Source organism: Hypanus sabinus, chromosome 5 (assembly GCF_030144855.1).
Source record: "Hypanus sabinus isolate sHypSab1 chromosome 5, sHypSab1.hap1, whole genome shotgun sequence".
Taxonomy (NCBI): Eukaryota; Metazoa; Chordata; class Chondrichthyes; order Myliobatiformes; family Dasyatidae; genus Hypanus; species Hypanus sabinus.
In genome coordinates, this window is record NC_082710.1 from 144,815,417 (window position 1) to 144,837,008 (window position 21,592).

At 42.6% G+C, this 21,592-nt stretch overlaps 2 protein-coding genes across 4 annotated transcripts in view; one reads left to right on the forward strand and one right to left on the reverse strand.

Moving 5' to 3' along the window:
* pcca (propionyl-CoA carboxylase subunit alpha) overlaps positions 1 to 21,592 on the forward strand; it is a 463,897-nt gene that overhangs the window by 370,824 nt on the left and 71,481 nt on the right. The gene's annotated exons all lie outside the window — the stretch shown is intronic.
* On the reverse strand, positions 3,037 to 7,003 carry LOC132393780 (uncharacterized). 2 transcript variants are annotated; one of them, XM_059969174.1, is made up of 2 exons: positions 6,220 to 7,003; positions 3,037 to 6,186 (listed from the first exon to the last, which is right to left on the reverse strand). In XM_059969174.1, exons 1-2 carry the CDS (start codon positions 6,466 to 6,468, stop codon positions 3,286 to 3,288), a joined length of 3,150 nt encoding a protein of 1,049 aa, XP_059825157.1. In that variant the 5' UTR covers positions 6,469 to 7,003; the 3' UTR covers positions 3,037 to 3,285. The 2 variants fall into 2 exon arrangements, with proteins under 2 accessions (XP_059825157.1, XP_059825156.1); XM_059969173.1 differs by having other exon boundaries at positions 3,037 to 6,634; positions 6,913 to 6,953.

Genomic DNA, 21,592 nt, shown 5'->3' on the forward strand with positions numbered 1-21,592 from the left:
TCTTGATTTGTTTGGAGATTATTGTCCATGAAGTTTCATAAGTGTTTCACAGTGAAAGAAGCATGATCATTGTTGAGATTGATGTTGGATGTTGTTGATGTGTGAATAGCAAGATCTCACCATCATCATTAAACTAAAGACCAGGCAAAATTTCTGAGATTTCACTGGTCAAGCCCAGGCAATGAATTTAGCTTCATTTCTCTTTAAACAGAGTGGTGAAGAAGAGTAACTCAAAATTTCACAGCAGCACAGCATCAGATACACAACATCCATAAGAAAGACAAAAAAAAATTACAGATTATACAAACATTTTTAAGCGCATTAAAAATTCTTTCAAGGATAGATGTTTCCTCTGGCTGAGGAGTCCAGGACTGGAGGTCACAGTCACACTGTGATATAAGGAGAAACAACCTCACACAAAATGTGGTAAATCTCAGAGAAACTGCAGTGGTAGTGGATATTCTCCTAACATATAGGAATTATCCAGACAAGGACTTGAATTACCAACACCTCTGGCGAAGTGGGAAATGCAATTAGTGTAAACTGGTAATGGAAGGTTGGTGTGGACATGGTGCACTCTATGACTCTCTGGCTATGATTCTTCACTGCCCCTGTCAATTGCATTCTCTCTTTTGAACGTGTGTTGGTAACATTTCTAATATTAGTTCAGGAGCAAGTCGATTGCATTTCCTATGTACCCAGAGATTATCCTCCTTGGCTTTAAAGTCTGCCACTTAATGGATTTTGTTTCCTTACTCAAGCATCTAATCTAGTTCAGCATGTCGACCAGTCATTAGTGGGTTTACAGAACACTCTTATTTCTGCTCTGTCAAATCTCAAGACTGTAAGAAGCAGTAGATTTTTACTGTGGTAGCATCTGGCCCTCACATTTACATTTGTTCAACTGTATTTTCATTGAAAATGCTTTATTTCTGAAGGGTGAGGATAAAGATAATCTAAAAATAGGCATTCAAGGAGAACTTGGCTACTGTGTTTGATATGTCATATTGAAGAGTTGTTCACTTAAGTCAAAAATAAATGTGACATTAATTTGAAAAGAAACAAAAACAATCCTCAGGATAAATTACTTTGCATTGCGATTGAATTTCAGTAGTCTGAAAGTAAAATAATACAGGATATTTTGAAATCTATTGCATCAAAAATGTAAAGTTCATAATGCATATTTCTGAAAAAAAAGATGCTGTGGGTATTGGAGTTTCAAGTATTTTCCCTGCAGATAATAGAAGGGACTGTTATTTATTCTTCTATTTTTTTTAACATGGTGATCCTGTAGCTGTAAATGTTTATCACAAACTATGTGAATATTACCCTGTCAGGATGCATCCAGAGACTGGAATAATCACAAGCTATTAAAAAATAAAACATTTTCATAAATGAAGTAGTGTAACTGACTTCATTTAAAAAAACCCAACATCAAACCTTGTTTTTAACAGGTTGTGAATCGGCATGATTTTTATTTCTTCTGAGTAGGATAATTAGATTCATTTATTCAGTGTAAAGAAATTTACATAAGTTTTACATAAATGTCCTGCGCATCATTTTGTCAGTGGTGAGTGCAACTGCTTGACACTGGTATAAATTGGTATTGCTTCAGAAATCTCCACTGTGAACTCTCCTGATTAAATTATGCACAATTTATATAAAACCCCTGGACTCTGGTTTTGTATTGTTATCGCCTTTGTGTGAACATTTAAATGGATCAACAGCAATATACACAGCAGTTTTACATTATGCGGTGAATGTACTAATAGAGGGAGAAGCCCGGTCTGTGCACATCCAATCACTTTGCACTGTTGGGTATGAGCTTCCAATCTGCACCTGGTTAAAGCACCAGCACATTCCCACCCCTCAGTGCTTCCTACTAGCACTGTACTAGCAAACTATTTCTGCATCTTTGGTGAGTCAAAAACCACACAAGCAGGCCAGGTTCACTTCTGATCTCAGATGCTGGCTGCGTGGAGTCTGGATGTTCTCTCTGGCCAATTCCTCCATTCCAAATACATGTCTTTTATATTTCTCATGACATTGAAGGAGACCATTTGGCCCATTGAGCCTGTGCAGACTCCCAAAGCATTCCTATCAATCTTATTCTCTCACTTAGTTCCTCATAACCTGTTTCCATATGCCCATCAGTTCTGTGCTTGGAATGATCTCTCTGGATGGCAAGTATCTTGGTGCACATGAAAATAATAAAACAATTACACCATCTTCTCTCCTCCCAACACGTGGGCAATGTGCAGTTGTCAGTTAAGCTCCCAGCCATCATGTCTTTGCAATAGAGGAAATGGCCAGAGAGAACATAAAGATTCCACAAAGCCATTGAACCTGGGCTACTGCCACTGTGAGGCAGCAGCTTTACCTGGTGCGCTTCCATTTCCTCTTCTATCAACTTTCCCCAGTAAGCACTGGCAGCTCTCTTAGGGACCATCTCTACACAGACGGTAACAGATGACTGGAGCTTTACTTCACAAATGCCATTTGCACTTGTTTCACCCAAATGTTTTAATAAATGGGTTGAAAGCTTTTATTGTTGTTGTAACGTTCTCCTTCGGGTGTAACGAACGCCGAATTTAACGTCCGGATAAACCACAGCCAATGCAAACCAGATCGCAGTAAGATTAACCATTTACTGTTCACTCTTCACATTAACATATGGTGAAAACTGTTGATAAAACAATACAAGATTGATACAGTATTTGTTCCTTCCTTAATATCACATTTCAAGTGTAAATACTTGCAAAGGTGACTATAACTACATTACACTAAGGTGCAGTATACAGGGAGAGTTTACCTGCTCCATTGACTACTTTAAATACACTTCCATGCAAACTATCCGCGACTCTTTAACTAACGAAAGCATAAACATTATCTACCGTCGTTACTTCTAACAGGATCGGCATTAACATCTTAGTTCAATATATCGATTATCTATTAACTTACAGCGTTGCTCTCACTGTGATTTCTCATGCCTGCAAAACAACTTCTGCTCAGGTGAGCCTCGTGGAAGAGCCCCCACCCTCGCGCTAATTTCAAACCGGTGTTTTCCCACAAGACGCGGCGAAACCGGATGTGACGTCATCGCATGCCGATATATTTTACATGCAATGAATATACTTTAAACACTTCTAATTCTAACTAGAAAATACTATTGAATGAATTACTAAGCGAAAATATTATAAACTAAATAACTGTCGTAAAGACAGCACACTCCCCGCTTGACCTTCGTAAGGTCATAATGAGCATAGTACAAACTTAGTCTCTTAATCAGTCATTGGGTAGAAGTAGAATAACTTCTGTAACTGGCCTTTGGTAAATTTTCACATCGCCTTGGTCGGTAGTCTTCAATTCGATCTTCCTGACATGTCCATCCTCGCTAGGGAATGTAGCAGTGATTCTGGCCGTTGGCCAGCTGTTGCGGGTGGCTTGCTTGTCCCTGAGCAGGACTAAGTCTCCAACTTGAAGATTCCTGCGGGGTTCTGTCCACTTTCGTCTCTGTTGCAACGAGGGTGGATATTCCTGTCTCCAGCGGGACCAGAACTGATTTGCCAGAGCCTGGACTTGTCTCCATTGCTTTGTGTACAAATTCTTGTCTGAGAAGTCTCCTGGTGGAGGAGGTGCTCCTGCCTTCTGCGTAAGGAGCGTTGATGGCGAAAGTATAAAGGGGTTTTCTGGGTCGGAAGACACAGGTAGGAATGATTGTGCGTTTATAATGGCTGTGACCTCTGCCATTAGGGTGCACAGTACCTCGTGGGCCAATCGGGTGTGTTGCTGCATCTCAGGTTTCCTTTTCCGGGTTTTCCGTAAGGACGTGAACCGTTTGACTGCCTGCTCTTTGTTATCTGGTGAGCGCTGGCATGGTTCTCTGATAGGCAATGGGGCAACCCCATTATTTGCTTCATCTCTGAAGACCTTGGTGTCTTTGGTTTTTAAAGAAATGGTATCTTGAGCTGATTGTGCAAGTTTGTTGTCATACTTCGTTAGAGCGAAGACTGACTGGCCCAGCGACTCGTCGCTTGCCTCGCGCTTGTTAACGCCTTGTTGTGCTTCCTTGATGCACGGGACACTCGGGCAGGGTTGAAAGATTGAATGGCGGCCACTCTCTAGCACATTGGTCTTGAGTGTGTTAACCATCGGTTTGTGTACGTCACCGAGACACACCTCTCCTATCACCACCCAGCCCAGATCCAGACGTTGCGCGAATGGGGCGTCGAGTGGTCCATTGATCTGCTGCCTAACCTTGTGTACCTGGATAACATCTCTTCCTAATAGCAGGAGTATTTCCGCTTTCGGATCCAGTTCTGGGATGTGTTTGGCGATGTGGTGGAGATGCGGCTGGTGTAGCACCGCACTTGGTGTCGGGATCTCAGCGCGGTTATTCATGATTTCATTGCACTCTAAGAGCGGAGGGAGACAGATGACGACTTTACCATCCAGGGACTCGATCTGGATGCCTTCTGCCTTCCTTCCTTGGGTTTCCATGTTGCCTGAGCAAGTTTTGAGGTAGTATGGGAACCGCTCACTCTCAATGTTGAACAATTTAAAGAACTCCGGACTGACTAGTGAACGATTGCTCTGATCGTCCAGAATCACATAGGCTTTGATGGCCTTGTCTTTGGCTCCTTTAGGGTACACCTTAGTGAGGCAGACCTTGGAACAAGAACGACTTGACTGAGCTTGATCGCAGACTTCTGTACAGTTCGAGGTGACAACTGTTAACCCAGAGTGAGCCTTTCCCTCCCCGCCGTCCTGTTGTGGGGGTGAAGGAGCGCTGTCGGTTTGCGGTGACAGGTCGGGATGCATGGCCTCGACGTGATCTGGGCTATCACATTCCGGACACTTTACGGCGATCGTACATTCTCTGGCGAGGTGAGAGGTTGAGGAACAGCATCTAAAACATATTCTTTTCTCCTTGAGAAGAGCCGTCCTCTCTTCAAGGGGTTTTTCCCTAAACATTCTGCATGCTTTCAGGGGGTGAGGTTTGTTATGCAATGGACAATACTTGCCAGGGTCGTTGTTAGTTGTAAGGGCTTCGGTCTTGAGCACTGACACGGGTTTATCAATGTTGAAAACATTCGAAGAGGATCTACCTGGACCCACGAGGCTAGGGTCGTTTCGCCTCTTCGCCTCCTTGCGCACAAACTCAGTGAGGTGCTCAAAGGGAGGAAATCGACCACCGTGTTCTTCCTTGTACTCTGAGGCAACAGTCAGCCACTTGTCCTGCAGCCCAAATGGAAGTTTGTCCACAATTGGTCTAATCCCGGATGGAGTATCTAGGTATACTAGACCAGCTGAATAGCCATCTTCTTTGGCGCCTTGGATCTCCATGAGTAAATCTCCGAATTCTCTTAACTTAAAGTGGTCTTTGGCTGACACCTTAGGAAAGTTTTCCAGACGTCGATATAGCGCCGCTTCAATAATGTCGGGGGCCCCATATCTCTCCCAAAGTCTCTCCCACGCTTCGCTTAAGGCTAGCTCGGGTTTGTTGATGTACACTGAACGCATGCGTCTCACCTGGTCGCGTGATTCTTTCCCCAGCCATTTCGCCATAAGGTCCAACCTTTGGGTTGCACTGAGCTGGACCCCGTCGATCACGTTGGTGAATGTGGAGTGCCAAGCACGGTAATTTTCGGGTTTATCGTCAAACAGGTACAGTCCCGAAGTGACGAGATCCAGTCGTGCTAAATACTGCAGCGTGGGATCGGCTGCGAGCGGCATGCGGGCTGGAGAAGTACGTTGGCGCCTATATGACTGAGAACGCACGTTTCTCATGGAATTTGCCATCCTGGATTCAACCTCCGCGTCTCTTCGCATCGAACTTTGTAACTTTGGTGTCAAAGAATATCGGTTGTCAGCTCTTTCATTCTTGACTTCATCGCGGAGCCGCGAGGGTAAATTCTCTTCCTCGTAGCTGGGGAAGTTATCGAATAGGTATGGAGAGGGGAGACGAGCCTGCCTGTCTGCTTGATATTGTACATAGTCGCTCGTGTGTTCCAGTCTGGTCCTTTCTAAAGCAGAACTTGTTTCGGTCAGATCATGCGACCCTTCAGCTTCTTCTATGTTCTCTGCTTCCACCATGGCAGCTTCTTCTTCTCTTTCTCGCTGCAGCACTTGCAACTCTGTCGATATTTTTGTCATTTCCAACTGGGTTTCGGCTTCTCTGGCAGCCTCTTCTCTCTGGATTACGGCTTCTCTGGCAGCCTCTTCTCTTTGTCTGGCGGCCCTTTCGGCTTCTCTGGCGGCCCTTTCGGCTTCTCTGGCGGCCTTTTCTTTCTGGATTTCGACTTCTCTGGTGGCCTGTTTCATTTTCAAAACTGCTTCTTGTTTGGCGTAATGCAGTCGCACCTTGGCGGCTTCTGCCTTGGCTCTTGCCTGTGTGGACTTACTTGATGTCGTTCTACTGCCCTTGTCGCTGGGCGCCATCGACTTGATCCCGGATCGAGCTGACATTGCAGCACTTGAAACACCTGATAATGCCGCTTTTTCACTGTAACGTTCTCCTTCGGGTGTAACGAACGCCGAATTTAACGTCCGGATAAACCACAGCCAATGCAAACCAGATCGCAGTAAGATTAACCATTTACTGTTCACTCTTCACATTAACATATGGTGAAAACTGTTGATAAAACAATACAAGATTGATACAGTATTTGTTCCTTCCTTAATATCACATTTCAAGTGTAAATACTTGCAAAGGTGACTATAACTACATTACACTAAGGTGCAGTATACAGGGAGAGTTTACCTGCTCCATTGACTACTTTAAATACACTTCCATGCAAACTATCCGCGACTCTTTAACTAACGAAAGCATAAACATTATCTACCGTCGTTACTTCTAACAGGATCGGCATTAACATCTTAGTTCAATATATCGATTATCTATTAACTTACAGCGTTGCTCTCACTGTGATTTCTCATGCCTGCAAAACAACTTCTGCTCAGGTGTGCCTCGTGGTGAGCCCCCACCCTCGCGCTAATTTCAAACCGGTGTTTTCCCACAAGACGCGGCGAAACCGGATGTGACGTCATCGCACGCCGATGTATTTTACATGCAATGAATATACTTTAAACACTTCTAATTCTAACTAGAAAATACTATTGAATGAATTACTAAGCGAAAATATTATAAACTAAATAACTGTCGTAAAGACAGCACAGTTGTTCAGTCGTTTAGTTGAGTCCAACTCTTCGTGACCTCATGGACCAGAGGGTACATTGGGTTTTCATGGCAAGATAAATTGCCAGGTCTTTCTTCTGCACAGATACTGCTGTTGCCCGGGTTGGGACCCGGCTGGGTTTTAACTCACGACCATCTGCCTCGAAGTCCAGTGCTGATGCCACTACACCACCAGAAGTCCCCGAAAGCTGTAATACTGAGTGAGGGCACAAGGCAGACGCTGAAAGGCAGAACAGGGATAAGTAGCCTCTTACTATCCCTGTACTCCAGTGTTGTGCATTCCTGGCAATTATGTAGAATGTTGCTTCTTTGCAGAGACTTGTTTGTGACTGGGGTGGAGATCTGTCATTCTGGTGGAGGTATGATCATCAGAGGTTCTGCGTTTTCAGGGAGACAGAGCAGTTTGGGGAAGACCATAAGATTTAGGAGAAGAATTAGGTCATTGAACACATTGAATCTGCTCTGGAAGTTGTTCCATATTGTTAAGAAAATGCAGATGCTGGAATCTGAGTCTAAAAACAGAATGGTTGAAGAACACAGCAGGTTAGTCAGCATCTGTGGAGGTAGAAGGTGTAAGTTGATGTTTTGGGTTGAGGTTGTACAGCAGAGAAGCGGCAGCTTGCCACTCGTAGCAGTTGAAGAGGAGGCTGAGACATAGGTTTGTAGACAATATATGGAAAAGTAGGGGAGGTTTGAGACAGCACTGACAGGGGAATATTGCTCTTGGGTAGCTCACATTTCAGAGATAGACATTAAAATCCCCACACACCTGTTTGCTTCTCCATTTGTTCACCTTTCCTGCCCCCTCCAGAATGGGTTCCTTCAGGCCATCTTCCTCTCCCCTCCTACCAGTGTCCACTGCACCCTCCTCGTACTGCTGTACCTTTTTCCTCTTCCCTCTCAGTTCAACTACAGGGTATTGATCCAATATACCTTTTGCCACCATTGATGCTGATTAATCTGCCAAGTTCTTCCAGCATTCTGTTTATCAAGACTGATAGTTTCTCTGTACTGGATGTCTGACTAAGGAGGTGGAGTTTAAACACCAGAAAACTCAGGCTAGCAGAAGTTTAGGACTCCTTTCTACAAATGTTAATTCATGTTAGATAATTCACTTGTTTTAAGTCTGATTTTAATATTTTTTGTTAACTAGATGTATTATGTGATGTTGGGGAGAAGTTAAAATTAGGTCATTGATTGCAGAGCAGGTCATGGAATGGAAGGACAGTGTCAAGGATCTTAAGTCGCTGGAAGCACTCAGCAGGTTAGTCACATCAGTGGATCGAGAGGCGATCAACCTTCTGCTTCATTGTCCCTCGATCTCATCAGACCAATAGTAACTGGTTTCTGATCTGCGGATTAAAGAAGGATATTCGGCTGTATGTTTCCTTTATTGGTTGGGTTTTAGGAGGTGGTATATGATGGCAAAGGGATGGTGGAGGGCAGGGAAGAAGAGGGAAGAAGATCGTTGTTACTTCTGGGCTGTGGTATCAGTTTGGTATATTAAAAGGCAGGAATAATTTGGACTCCCCTGTCAGCAAAGGTAGAATGGATATAGAAAACCTGTTGGTTGAAAACATAGCAGATAGACCATTTCGTCCATGTTCAGCAAAATGATTATTTTTCTCTGAGTGTCACTTTCCCGTAATGCTCTGCAGTAACGCTGCAGAGAAATATAATCATAATCCAAAATTCTATTGATCTTAACGGATTAAAACAAGGACTGACTTGTTTTCTGCACGCTGTGTTTGTTGCTGAAGAGCACTGAGCCACTGTTAAGAAATGCCTGTGTATCCAGAGGGATCCTTATCTCTGGCCCAGTCCTGAATAAGCTCAGCTCGCTGTTAAAGGCACGCAGAGAGCCAACAGCTGCCCTGATGGCAGCTCTTTTCAGAGGAATACAGGGGCAGGAAGAGGCTACCGAACCTCTGGAGTCCTTGCAGTCATTCTAATGAGAGTCTTCCTGCTGGAGACAGAAAATCTCTTCTGAGCTACTGTACTTTGTTCATAAATTGCAAGCAGACTATCATTACGATCCGAAGATAAAGAGGCTGACAGGTTGTGGGGTGTATTATTTGTCTGGACTGAGAATGGCAAGAGGCCAGGCCGAGATTTGCCACTTGGTGATTGGTGTGCCTCCTGCTTGGTTGTGAAGCCATTGCGGGGAGAGCAGGGTGTAGGCAGTTGGCTGCTGTCAACCATCTGTGGTGGGATGAAGACAGCTCCAATAGTCCTGTGCTCTGCAGAGGGTGCACCAGAGAGCAAAGGGATGGCTCTGCTGGTCAGTGCAGGAACTCTGCTTTAGAATTTCACTACAGTTTCAAAGAAGCTTTGCAAAGCAATTTAACAGCAAGCTGCTGCTTATACAGGAATAAGTTCAGGTGGGTATTAAGTGAGAACCTGAATGAAGAGAAATAAAATGCAGTGTGTTAGAAGATTTCTGCAGCTTATTGCCAGTCAGTCACCGATTATGGAGAAAATCATTTGGAGAAATGGGTAATTGGAAAACCCAGAGATCTTGTTAGGCAGTGGGGGATGGAGGTTTATAGAGGTGAGGAAGAGGTGAGACTGAGGTGGGGACTGACATCATGGGTAAGTGGTGATGAACTAGGAGCTACAGCACATCAAAAGCAGTGAGTGCAACGGTGTGGGGGGCAGGAAGTAAAATTAGTTAACGCACCTGGCGAAGACAGGAAGGTTTTAAAAAGGGGTTATCAAGCAAGCACTGATTATAACAAATTATATGTGTGAATTGTTAGCACAGACTGAAATTGAGGGAGAAAATGCAACTTTTGCCATGGCAATGTAGAAGAATGCAGGACTGACCAGAGGCAAGTAACCTACTTTATTGAATAGATAACACGTTGTGCTCCAAGCCCAAAACATTGTACAAACAAGTACAAAGCAAAGATTTCACTCTTCTCCAAAAAGAGATGGCTGAGGGGTGATCCACTGGAGTATTTTATAATTCAGTACTGGATGATAGGGTGACACATAGAGAAAATGTTTTCATTGTGTGTGAGCGCCAAACCAGGGGACATAAATGTGTGATCGATCCAGCGAGTTATTCAAGCAAGCTTCTTTACCCCGAGCACAAGGGGAATGTCGAACTCAATCCCATATGAAGTGTTTGAGGCAAGCAGCAGGGAGATGTTTGAAGGAAGCTGGATAAACACATAATGGAGAAAGGAAAAGGGATGTTAGGGTGAGATGAAAGGGAGGTAGAAGGAACTTCATGTGGAGCATAAACACTGGCACATAACACTGGGCCAAGTGGCTTCTTTCTATGCCATGAAGCCCATGTAGCAAGAGCAAAATGGGAAGTAAAGATGACATCTGATTTTTATGATTGGAAGCTTATTTTGTTATGCGTCACCATGTTCTGAGTTGCCATGGTGACTGACTGCTCCTAGCTTTGACTTGAACTAATCTTTTCTAGTGTTGATTGGCACCCATTTAAAAGGAGTTTTGCTGTAAGATTGCTTTACTTTGAAGTTGCTGAGGCCAAGGAATGGCAGAGAAGCTTGAGCTCTTATTCAAGTTTAAATTCTTGTACTTTTAAGTATTTAACTTGGCATTTGATCCTTTCTCAGAAGAAATGTTTTGATACAAAGCAAGCTCCTCCAACTGTATATGGTGCTGCCTTGTTTTATGGGAGAACATACTGTGCAGTTAAGTCATTGTGTAAAATGTCCATGGTCAGCATGAAAGGAAAGTATAATTTTTCTGCCACTTTTCCAGGATTTTATGACATTTCAGTTGGTTCATTGTCACGCAGTTGATCACATCTGTATTCCTCCTGGAAGCATCTTTTTCAGCATCCTTTGTGGTTTAATGAAATAATTTCACCCTTTATTTGGAAAAAAAACAGTTTATGAATTATTACATGGAGAATGTTCTCTTAAAACATACATGCCAAAGTATGTGTTGGCCTGAATATTTCCAGCTCTTTATAAATCCTGTGTTTAAAAAGTAAATGCAATTTTCTTTTGACTTTTGCTTTAATTGTTGGAATTGCAACCAATGGCTTGGTAACATTTGCTACCTTCATTGAAACTTGGCAGTGTTCTTTTAGAGAAAATAAAGAAAAGCTTTATAGTGAATGTACAACTTGATGGTGATACCCAGTGGTGAGGCAGCCTCAGTAGGGAGATGGCAAGTTCATGTTTCAGGTCGATGACCCAGTCTCATAGCTGGGAAACAAAAGATTATTCGTCCTGAGAAATTCTGTTTCCCTCTCCACAGACACTGTTTGTCATGTTGAGTAGAGTATTTCAATCATTTTCAGCTGGGTTTTTTTGGGTTTTCCAGCAAGCATTGGTGCCAATGAGCAAGTTGCCATAGAGATAAGCAGCACAGAAGCAGGATCTTCAGCCCACTAAGTCCACGCCAACAATCAAGCATCAATGTCCACTAATCCTATCTTGTTCTCCCTACCTTCCCATTGACTCCACACAGATAGCACCTGAGGTCAGGATTGAAACTGGGTCAGTGAAGCTGTCAGGCAACTGAACTACCCGCTCCAGCAGGAATGTCGGCTGGGAGTAGCTGGCCATTTGCCACAACTGGTTCCACGGGAATCATCTCAGACCTTCTCCATCACCGCGTCCTTCTGTTCCTTCCTTCCTAATGCATCTTTCTCTTTAAAATACTTCTGCTGTTCACTGCCACCATTCCCAGCAGGCATGACTTCCATGTTTGTGTAATTCTGTGAGGAAAACCCAAAGGTTTTTTTTCCCTGAATTCCTTTTTTGATTTAATCAATGAGAATTGTTTGTGGCTCTCTGAGCAACCTGAACGGCTGTATGTTTCCAATTGATGATTGTGGCTTGTAGCCACATCTTTCTTTGAAGCTACTAGATTGTCATTAAAGGCAAGTATTTTCATCGTTAACCGTTGACAGAGAAAGTAATCACAACGGGTATGGACCTGAAGTGGACAGGAATTGATAGCCCACATGAGGTTTGTAAACTCCCCACCATTTAAAACCTGTAACATGAGCAGTTTCTGTGCAACAACTTGGAAAATGGGAATTTGCTCTAAAGGCCAACAGAAGTGTTCTATTAATGATCCTTTTGAAGAAATTGCCAATATCTTCGTCTAAGGCTGGAAGCAACGTATTTAGGTGTTGTGCTGATGGGGGAGGCAGAGAAGGGTGGGGTGAGGCAGTGTGGAAACACCAGCACTCATTTACCTTTATGCAACACACACAAAATGCTGGACGAACTCAGCAGGCCAGCCAGCATCTATGGAAAAAAGCACTGTCAGCATTTCAACCCAACATGTCACCTGTACTCCTTTCCATAGAGGCTGTCTGGCCTGCTGAGTTCCCCGAGCATTTTGTGTGTGTTGCTCGGATTTCCAGCATCTACAGATTTACTCTTGTGATTTGCCCAGTACCTCTATCCTGTTTCTGTGCTGTAAAATCTATGCAAGAGTAGTGGAGGAGGGGAAGAAGCTTGCATTTCAATGGCACTTGTCCCCCCCCCCCCACCTCACCACATTATCAAGCTCTTTACAGCCAATAAAGTGGTTTTCAAAGCTATGTCTCTGTTGAAGTGTGAATTGTTTTATTGTTGTTGCATACCCTGAGGCACAGTGGAAAAACTTTGGTTTGTATGCCATCCATACAGATCATTTCACCACATCAGTGCAAGGGAAAACGATAACAGAATGCAGAATAAATGTTACTCTTGCAGAGTAAGTGCAGAGCAGGTCCAAGATCAAAACAAAGTTCTGTAGGTTCTGAGGTAGACTGGGAGAATCAGAATAGTACTGGACCCCAAGAAAGGGAGTTTGTGGAGTGCCTCCGAGATGGATTCTGAGAACAGCTTGTACTGGAGCCTACCAGAGAGAAGGCAATTCTAGATTTAGTGTTGTGCAATGAACCAGATTTCATCAGGGACCTGGAGGTAAAGGAACCATTAGGAGATAGTGACCATAATATGATATGTTTTAACCTACAATTTGAGAAGGAGAAGGGAAAATTGGATGTGTCAGTGTTACAGTTGAACAATGGGAACTATGGAGCTATGAGGGAGGAGCTGTGCAAAGTTCAATGGAGCAATACCCTAGCAGGGAAGACAGTGGAACAACAATGGCAGGTGTTTCTGGGAATTATGCAGAAGGTGCAGGATCGGTTCATTCCAAAGAGGAAGAAAGATCCTAAGGGGAGTAAGGGGCGGCCGTGTCTGACGAGGGAAGTAAAGGGCAGTATAAAAATAAAAGAGAAGAAGTATAACAGCAAAGATGAGCGGGAAACCGGAGGACTGGGAAGCTTTTAAAGAGCAACAGAAGATAACAAAAAAGGCAATACGCCAAGAAAAAATGAGGTACGAAGATAAACTAGCCAACAATATAAAGGAGGATAGTAAAAGCTTCTTTGGGTATGTGAATAGCAAAAAAATAGTTAAGACCAAAATTGGGTCATTGAAGACAGAAATGGGTGAATTTATTATGGGGAACAAGGAAATGGCAGATGAGTTGAACAGGTACTTTGGATCTGTCTTCACTAGGGAAGACACAATCTCCTGGATGTAATAGTGGCCAAAGGAACTAGGTAAAGGATGAACTGAAGGAAATTTATATTAGGCAAGAAACGGTGTTGGATAGACTGTTGAGTCTGAAGGCTGATAAGTCCCCGGGACCTGATGGTCTGCATCCCAGGATACTTAAAGAGGTGGCTCTAGAAATTGTGGACGCATTGGTAATCATTTTCCAATGTTCTATAGATTCAGGAACAGTTCCTGCTGATTGGAGGGTGGCTAATGTTGTCCCAGTTTTCAAGAAAGGAGGGAGAGAGAAAGCAGGGAATTATAGACCGGTTAGCCTGACGTCAGTGGTGGGAAAGATGCTGGAGTCAATTATAAAACAGGAAATTACGACATTTGGATAACAGTAGAAGAATCAGTCTGTGTCAGCATGGATTTATGAAGGGAAAATCATGCTTGACTAATCTTCTGGAGTTTTTTGAGGATGTAACTATGAAAATGAACAAGGGAGAGCCAGTGGATGTAATGTACCTGGACTTCCAGAAAGCTTTTGATAAAGTCCCACCTAGGAGATTAGTGGGCAAAATTAGGGCACATGGTATTGGGGGCAGAGTACTGACATGGATTGAAAATTGGCTGGCTGACAGGAAACAAAGTGTAGCGATTAACGGGTCCCTTTCGGAATGGCAGGCTGTGACCAGTGGGGTACCGCAAGGTTCAGTGCTGGGACCGCAGCTGTTTACAATATACATTAATGATTTAGATGAAGGGATTAAAAGTAACATTAGCAAATTTGCTGATGACTCAAAGCTGGGTGGCAGTGTGAAATGTCAGGAAGATGTTATGAGAATGCAGGGTGACTTGGACAGGTTGGGTGAGTGGTCAAATGTATGGCAGATGCAGTTTAATGTGGATAAATGTGAGGTTATCCACTTTGGTGGCAACAACAGGAAGGCAGATTACTATCTAAATGGAGTCAAGTTAGGAAGAGGGGAAGTACAACGAGATCTAGGTGTTATTGCACATCAGTCAATGAAAGCAAGTATGCAGGTACAGCAGGCAGTGAAGAAAGCTAATGGCATGCTGGCCTTTATAACGAGGAATTGAGTATAGGAGTAAAGAGGTCCTTCTGCAGCTGTACAGGGCCCTGGTGAGACCCCACCTGGAGTATTGTGTGCAGTTTTGGTTTCCAAATTTGAGGAAGGACATTCTTGCTTTTGAGGGAGTGCAGCGTAGGTTCACAAGGTTAATTCCTGGAATGGCGGGACTGTCATATGTTGAAAGATTGGAGCGACTGGGCTTGTATACACTGGAATTTAGAAGGATGAGAAGGGATCTGATTGAAACAAATAAGATTATTAAGGGATTGGACACGCTGGAGGCAGGAAGCATGTTCCCGCTGATGGGTGAGTCCAGAACTAGAGGCCACAGTTTAAGAATAAGGGGTAGGCCATTTAGAACAGAGATGCGGAAAAACTTTTTCACGCAGAGAGTGGTGGATATGTGGAATGCTCTGCCCCAGAAGGCAGTGGAGGCCAAGTCTCTAGATGCATTCAAGAGAGAGTTAGATAGAGCTCTTATAGATAGCGGGGTCAAAGGATATGGGGAGAGGGCAGGAACGGGGTACTGATTGTGTATGATCAGCCATGATCACAGTGAATGGCGGTGCTGGCTAGAAGGGCCAAATGGCCTACTCCTGCACCTACTGTCTATTGTCTATTGAGGTCAAGAGTCATCAAATTTGTTCCGGAAGTTTTTTAGTAGTCTTATAACGGTGGGATAGAAACTATCCTTGAGCCTGGTATTACATGCTTTCAGGCTTTTGTGTTTTCTGCCTGTCTGGAGAGGGGAGAGGGTAGAATATCTGGCATGGGTTGGGTCCTTGACAGTGGCTACGTCCACACTAGATCGGAGAATTTTGAAAATGCTGGTTTTGCGTAAAAGTGATAGGCATCCACACTATGCGTTTTTAAAAATATCACTGTCCATGTTAAAACAGATATTTCGACGAATCCCCTCCTACTGCGCATGCACAGGACACACCTACCGAAAACAAGTGACATGTTTGGTGTCGAATCTCGCCATGAAAGTGCGTGTTTGTGTAGTTACTGGCTAGAAAAACTTAAACGATGGACAGCTGTTGACTCTCGCGCAGGAGGACTTAAAAGTAAAAAAAAACAAATACTGGAGCGTATGGAGGCAACTGACAGGGAATTCATGGACAGTATGACCCGGCTGACGCCGAACATTGAAAAACTGACTAACTCTGTTGCATTATTAAAGCACCTTGTTAAATGTATAAAACATGCCTGCATCAGTATTATCTTGTATTTCCATACTATGTTACATTAGGCTGTTACACCATCTATTGTCAGAGAAGTATTTGCATAAATAGGTAAATCACCTTCATACAAGCAAGGATAGAAAACAGGGTAAAGTGAGTATACTTATTTATTCAGTAAGTTATGGGTCAAAGTATTTGGTGAGTACATTTCTAACTCTTCTGGCTTCAGTCTTGTTGCCGTCTGTTCTGAAATTGTTAGGTTACATTCAAGAAAACAATGAAATGGTGGCTGCCTCCACAATCTGTTCCGGCACGTCATGACACCGTTTTTAGATTTCTCCAGTTACTCCGTCCACACTGCTCCGGCCAAGCGGCATTTTCAAAATTACACACTCTGGAGAACGTTTCTGAAAATCCCTGGTTTCGGGGGACAAAAACGCCATTTTAGTGTGGATGGAGGGTGAAAAACAAGAGAAAAAGTTTCGGTTATGGACTTATCTGGTATAGTTTTTTTTTGTGTAGTGTGGACGTAGCCTGTGTTGGCTACTTTACCAAGGTAGTAATAATTACAGACTGAATCCGTGAAGGGAGTCTGGTCTTGTTGTGGTTTCTCGTGCCCCACAAACGACCAGGAGACGCAGAAGATTCTTCTAGAAGTATTAAACTTTAATTTGCAAATCAAAGCTGAGACAAGTCATTGAGCTAGTTGCTGATTGCCCACCGATCCTTGTTCATAGCATTTTTTATAGCAATCTCCTGGTTTAGTTGCATTAGCATATCCAATCTGTCTACAGTTGCAATCACAAGTACATCCGCCACTATTGTTTCTACCCATTGACTTAATCATGTTCTAATCCACATCTCTTAGCTACCTCTCATTAACACACCATTATCTTCTACATTCTTAAGATTTCATTCTCCTACTAAATTGGATACATGCATAGCAAATAGCAAGCTCAAAGCTGACTATATAGTTTTGGTTACACAGCAAACAATGCAACTTTTATACTCCAATAGTTTCTGTGATGTGCTGAACTGTGTTCTCAACTCTGCAGTTTCTTGGTAGTCTTGGGCAGAGCAGTTGCCATATTAAGCCGTGATGCATCCAGACAGAATATTTACTACAGAGCATCTATAAAAATTCATGAAGGTCAAATGGATGCAAAAGTTTTTTGAAACCTACCAAACGTTGACCACATAGGGTGGATGTGGAGAGGATGTTTCCTATGGTGGGGGTATCCAGAACTAGAGGGCACAGCCTCAAAATTGAGGGGTGACCTTTTAGGAAAAAGAAGAAAGGAGGAATTTTTTTTGCCAGAGAGTGGTGATTCTGTGGAATGCTCTGCTACAGACTACAGTGGAGGCCAAATCCGTGGATATGTTTAAGGTGGAAGTTGATAGTTTCCTGATTGGTCAGGGCATCAAAGGATTTGGCGAAAAGGTGGGTGTTTGGGGTTTGAGTGGAATCCAGGATCAGCTCTGATGGAATGGTGGTGTAGACTCAATGGGCTGAATGGCCTAATTCTGCTCCTGTGTCTTATGGTCCTAGAGAGCACCGAAAAAGTGATTAGAATATCAGGAGGGCAGAAAAAGCAAGTTAGGAGTACCCTCCACCCTTTTCAATAATATTTGGTGACGTACAACAAAGTTGCTTGTTTAATAGTTCGCACATGGACATAAAATGGAGGCTTCAGTTTTAGGATAATGGGAGGAGAGTTTAGGATTGAGATGAGGTGAATTTCCTTCACTTTGAGAGCTGTGAAGTTCTCTGCCTGACTCTTGTATGTGAATATTTAAGCCTAAGATTACTAGTTTTTGGGCTACAGAAGAATGAGTGAGAAGAGGATCAGTAGAGAAGCAGTCGATATCTTAACGAATGGTATTCTGTTCTTGGTAATACATTTCATTAATTCAAATACTTTCGTTTAAGTTTTACTGCTGTTCTTGCAAATGGAAGATGACCATACAGTCTAGACTGAATTGAATTAACTATTTCTTACATCCTTCACATACATGAAGAGTACAAATCTTTACATTACGTCTCTGTCTGAACGTGCAATTTGCAAATTATAGCAATTTGTATTAAAAAGTATATATAGTAAGATATGCCCAGCTGGTGGCATAGCGGCATCAGTATTGGACTTCAGAGCAAGAGGTCCTGAGTTCGAATCTGGCCGGTTCCTTTGCACGCTCTCCATCCGTGCTGGGTTAAGAGCTGGTGATCTCTTTAAAAAAAACTCACCCGGCTGACAGCAAAGGCAAACCACTGCTGTAATTTGCCACATACATGGTTTCCCAATATGTCAGAGCGGCGTGGAGGAAAATCGTCTGCCAACTGGAAATTCCAGATGCCAACTAACGACGATGATGACAGTAAGATATACAACAAAACAGTCAATGTAGCTTAGAAATACAATTGTGTCAGCGAGAATTAATCAGTCTGATGGCCTGGTGGAAGATGCTCTCCTGAAGCCTGTTGGTCCTGGCTTTTATGCTGCGGTACCGCTTCCTGGATGGTAGCAGCTGGAACAGTTTGTGGTTGGGGTGACTCGGATTCCCAATGATCCTTTGGGCCCTTTTTATGCACCTGACCCTGTAAATGTCTTGAAAAGTGGGAAGTTCACTACCTGAGCTAGTTCAGCTTTGTGGAATAGTTAAAATTAAATTGCCGAAGAATCTCAGCAGGCCGGCCAGCATCTGTGGAGGCAGAGGGATAAACGATGTTTCAGGTTACAATCCTGCATTAGGACTGTATCAAGCCATGAGGTAGGGTCTGAATCCCTCTGCCTCCATAGATGCTGAGTTTCAAATTCTAGCTTCCGCAGTCTCTTTTGTCTCCTCTTTGAAAGAAATCTACTCCAACTCTTTTCCCAAAGTTTCACAGAGTTAAATATTCTTCTAACTCCCTTTTCAAGAGTTCCTATTCAATCTGTTTCCATACCCTTCCAGGTAGTGTGTCCAAATCACAATATAATTCTCATCTCATCTTTTGCTAATTACATTACCATTATTATATAGTTTGTTGAATTCACATTGTTAAATAATGCGCAGTATCTTAGCACATAAATTGCTTTGAAATATGAAGATTCAGCTGAATTAAATCTGTTATCTTTTTTTTACATCATTATGTGAGAAGCCCAGGGATATTAATTGTAAAGTTCAGGAAGTAACGAGGAAAGCTAACTGTATGTTGGCCTTTACTGCAAAAGGATTTGAGTGCAAGGGAAGAGATTCAAACAGACGGAAGAAATCTTGAGCAACACACACAACATGCTGGAGGAACTCAGAAGTCAGACAGCATCTATGGAGGTGAATAATCAGTTGACATTTTGGGCCAAGACCTATCATCAGGATGCAAGAGTAGAAGTGTAATACTCCAATTATATAGAGCCCTAGTGATACCACATCTGAATCATTAGGTAGAAGCCTGATCTTCTTCCCTAAGGAAAGATAAATTTGCAGTAGAGGGGTAGTAGATTAGTTCTACTAGTTCACTAGTTTGTTTGCTGGCTTGGCAGGTTTATTGTAGAGAGGTGAGACATATAGGGTCTGTACTACTTTAAATTTTCAAGTGTGGTGAAATCTCTTTGGAATGTAAAAGTTGTTATTGTAAAAATATGGCCACCATGTTGATGTTTCTTTAGACTAGGATGTCTGGCTCCAAATGTATTCATTATTCATAACAAAGATGGGAAGGAATTTTTAAGATTATGAGGGGCATAAATTGAATTGGCAGCTGGTATCTTTATTCCCCCAGGGTCAGTGTTTACCAGAGGGCATGTATTTAAGGAGGGAAGGGTAAGTTCAAAAGAGATGTTCAGAGCAAGTTTTTTACACAGAGAAGTGATGGGTGACTGGAATGCACTTCCAGAGGTGGTGCCGGAGGCAAATATGATAGCAGCACTTAAGAGGTTCTTAAATTTGAAGAGAATAGAGGGTTAAGCAGAAGTTTGAAATTTAATCGCTAGTTTAATTAGTTCAGTACAACACTCTGGTCCAAAGGGTGTGTTCCTCACTCAGAAGGTAGTTGATTTAGAAAATCTTGTCTTTTGGACTATTGAGGCTCATTGAATAAACATATTCAAGGCAGATGTTGATAGATTTTGGATATTACAGACTAAAAAGTAAATACTTTGTCCACTGGCACTGTTCATGTAAGACATCTGGATGCAGATGTATTGTAAGTGGAGTTATAATGTGCTGGTGATGATAGATCAAAGGGATGGATGGGTTGTGAGGAAGGCAGCTTATCCAGGTCCAAATTTGGCAAATTCCACTGGGGATAAATGTAAAATGGTGCTTTTTTGTACTAAAGAAATTAGTTCTGATAGACCTAAGCTTTAATAAGGAGATCCTGTTCTGAGTTAAGGCCCGAGACAAGATCTTCATTAGGGAAGCCACCAAACTTACTCTGAGGAAGGGTCTCAGAGCTGAAACATCAAGTCTACTTCTGTTTCCACAGACCTGTTGAGTGTTCTGGCATTTTCTATTTTTTATTTCAGATTTCCAGCATTTGCGGTTTTTCTGATTTTCATTTACGCTACTTCTCCATGGTATATTGTGTATTGACTCCTTAAACTTTCAAATTGGATTAATGGTGTAGATATAGAGAAATTACTTAGCTTAAAATTGTTCCAATACCAAGTAGTCTAAATGTAAGGTGACAACTCAAGCATATAGTGAGGGTTTAGGAGAAATCTTCTTCCCTTGGGAGTAGGGAGAGTATGAACCCCATCTCACACAGCCTTGCACTAATTGGATGGATGGACCTATTCTGACTAATTTTCTCTGAAGTGGAGTTCAAGCCATTCCTCGAGAACAGAAGTGTGAGCATTGAGATTTTCTTTCATTGATAAATGGTGATATATTTATAGATGAAAAGGACTCTGCATTTTTATTTTGTTTAGAAACGACTGGAAAAATGCTACTTCTGAGTGAACATTCAACGCATGTCACTAGGAAGAGGCCACTTAGCCCCTCTAGTGTGCCTTATCATTTACTGGTATCCTGGCAGATTCGTATCTTCTCCAACCATCCACTCTGGCTCTGCCCCCCCCCCCCCCCCACCGCCTAACAAATTAATAATCAATAAAATAAACCTTTAGAGTACATCCCACCCTTCAAATGACCTGGAGATATTTGTTGATGAGATTTCTTCCTGAAGTCCTTCCCTGTCCTATCTTACATTTCCAGAAAGAGTTTGAAACACCCCTTTCTTCCTTCTGAACCTTAGTTTTTCATTCAGAAGTATTGGTAGAGATAAAATTGAGTGCATTATTGTGCTGCACTTGGTAGTTTTGTGGAAATACTTAAGGTGGTTGAAATCCAGGCATCCTTCAGTCACTGAGATAGCTCAAAGTCCAGAGTAAATTATTCAGATGTTGCCCCCGTGGAGCAATGTCCAGAGGGATTTGTATTTCCATAACTCCAGTATTAAAGTCATTGCATTGAATTCCCAGCAGCCCAGTTTAACAATCGATTCCTGTTCGCATGATATGAGGTCCCACTAATTGGTCCACTGTTGAATATTTTATGGTCTGTCTATAACTGTGAGAATTATAATGCACAGCAGAGTACAGTTAGAATCAGATTATTTCAACAAAATGGTCATAATCATAG

Bases quoted from the DNA above. Each gene is read 5' to 3' on its own strand.
- LOC132393780 (XM_059969173.1), bottom strand. From the start codon at position 6,468: ATGTCAGCTCGATCCGGGATCAAGTCGATGGCGCCCAGCGACAAGGGC.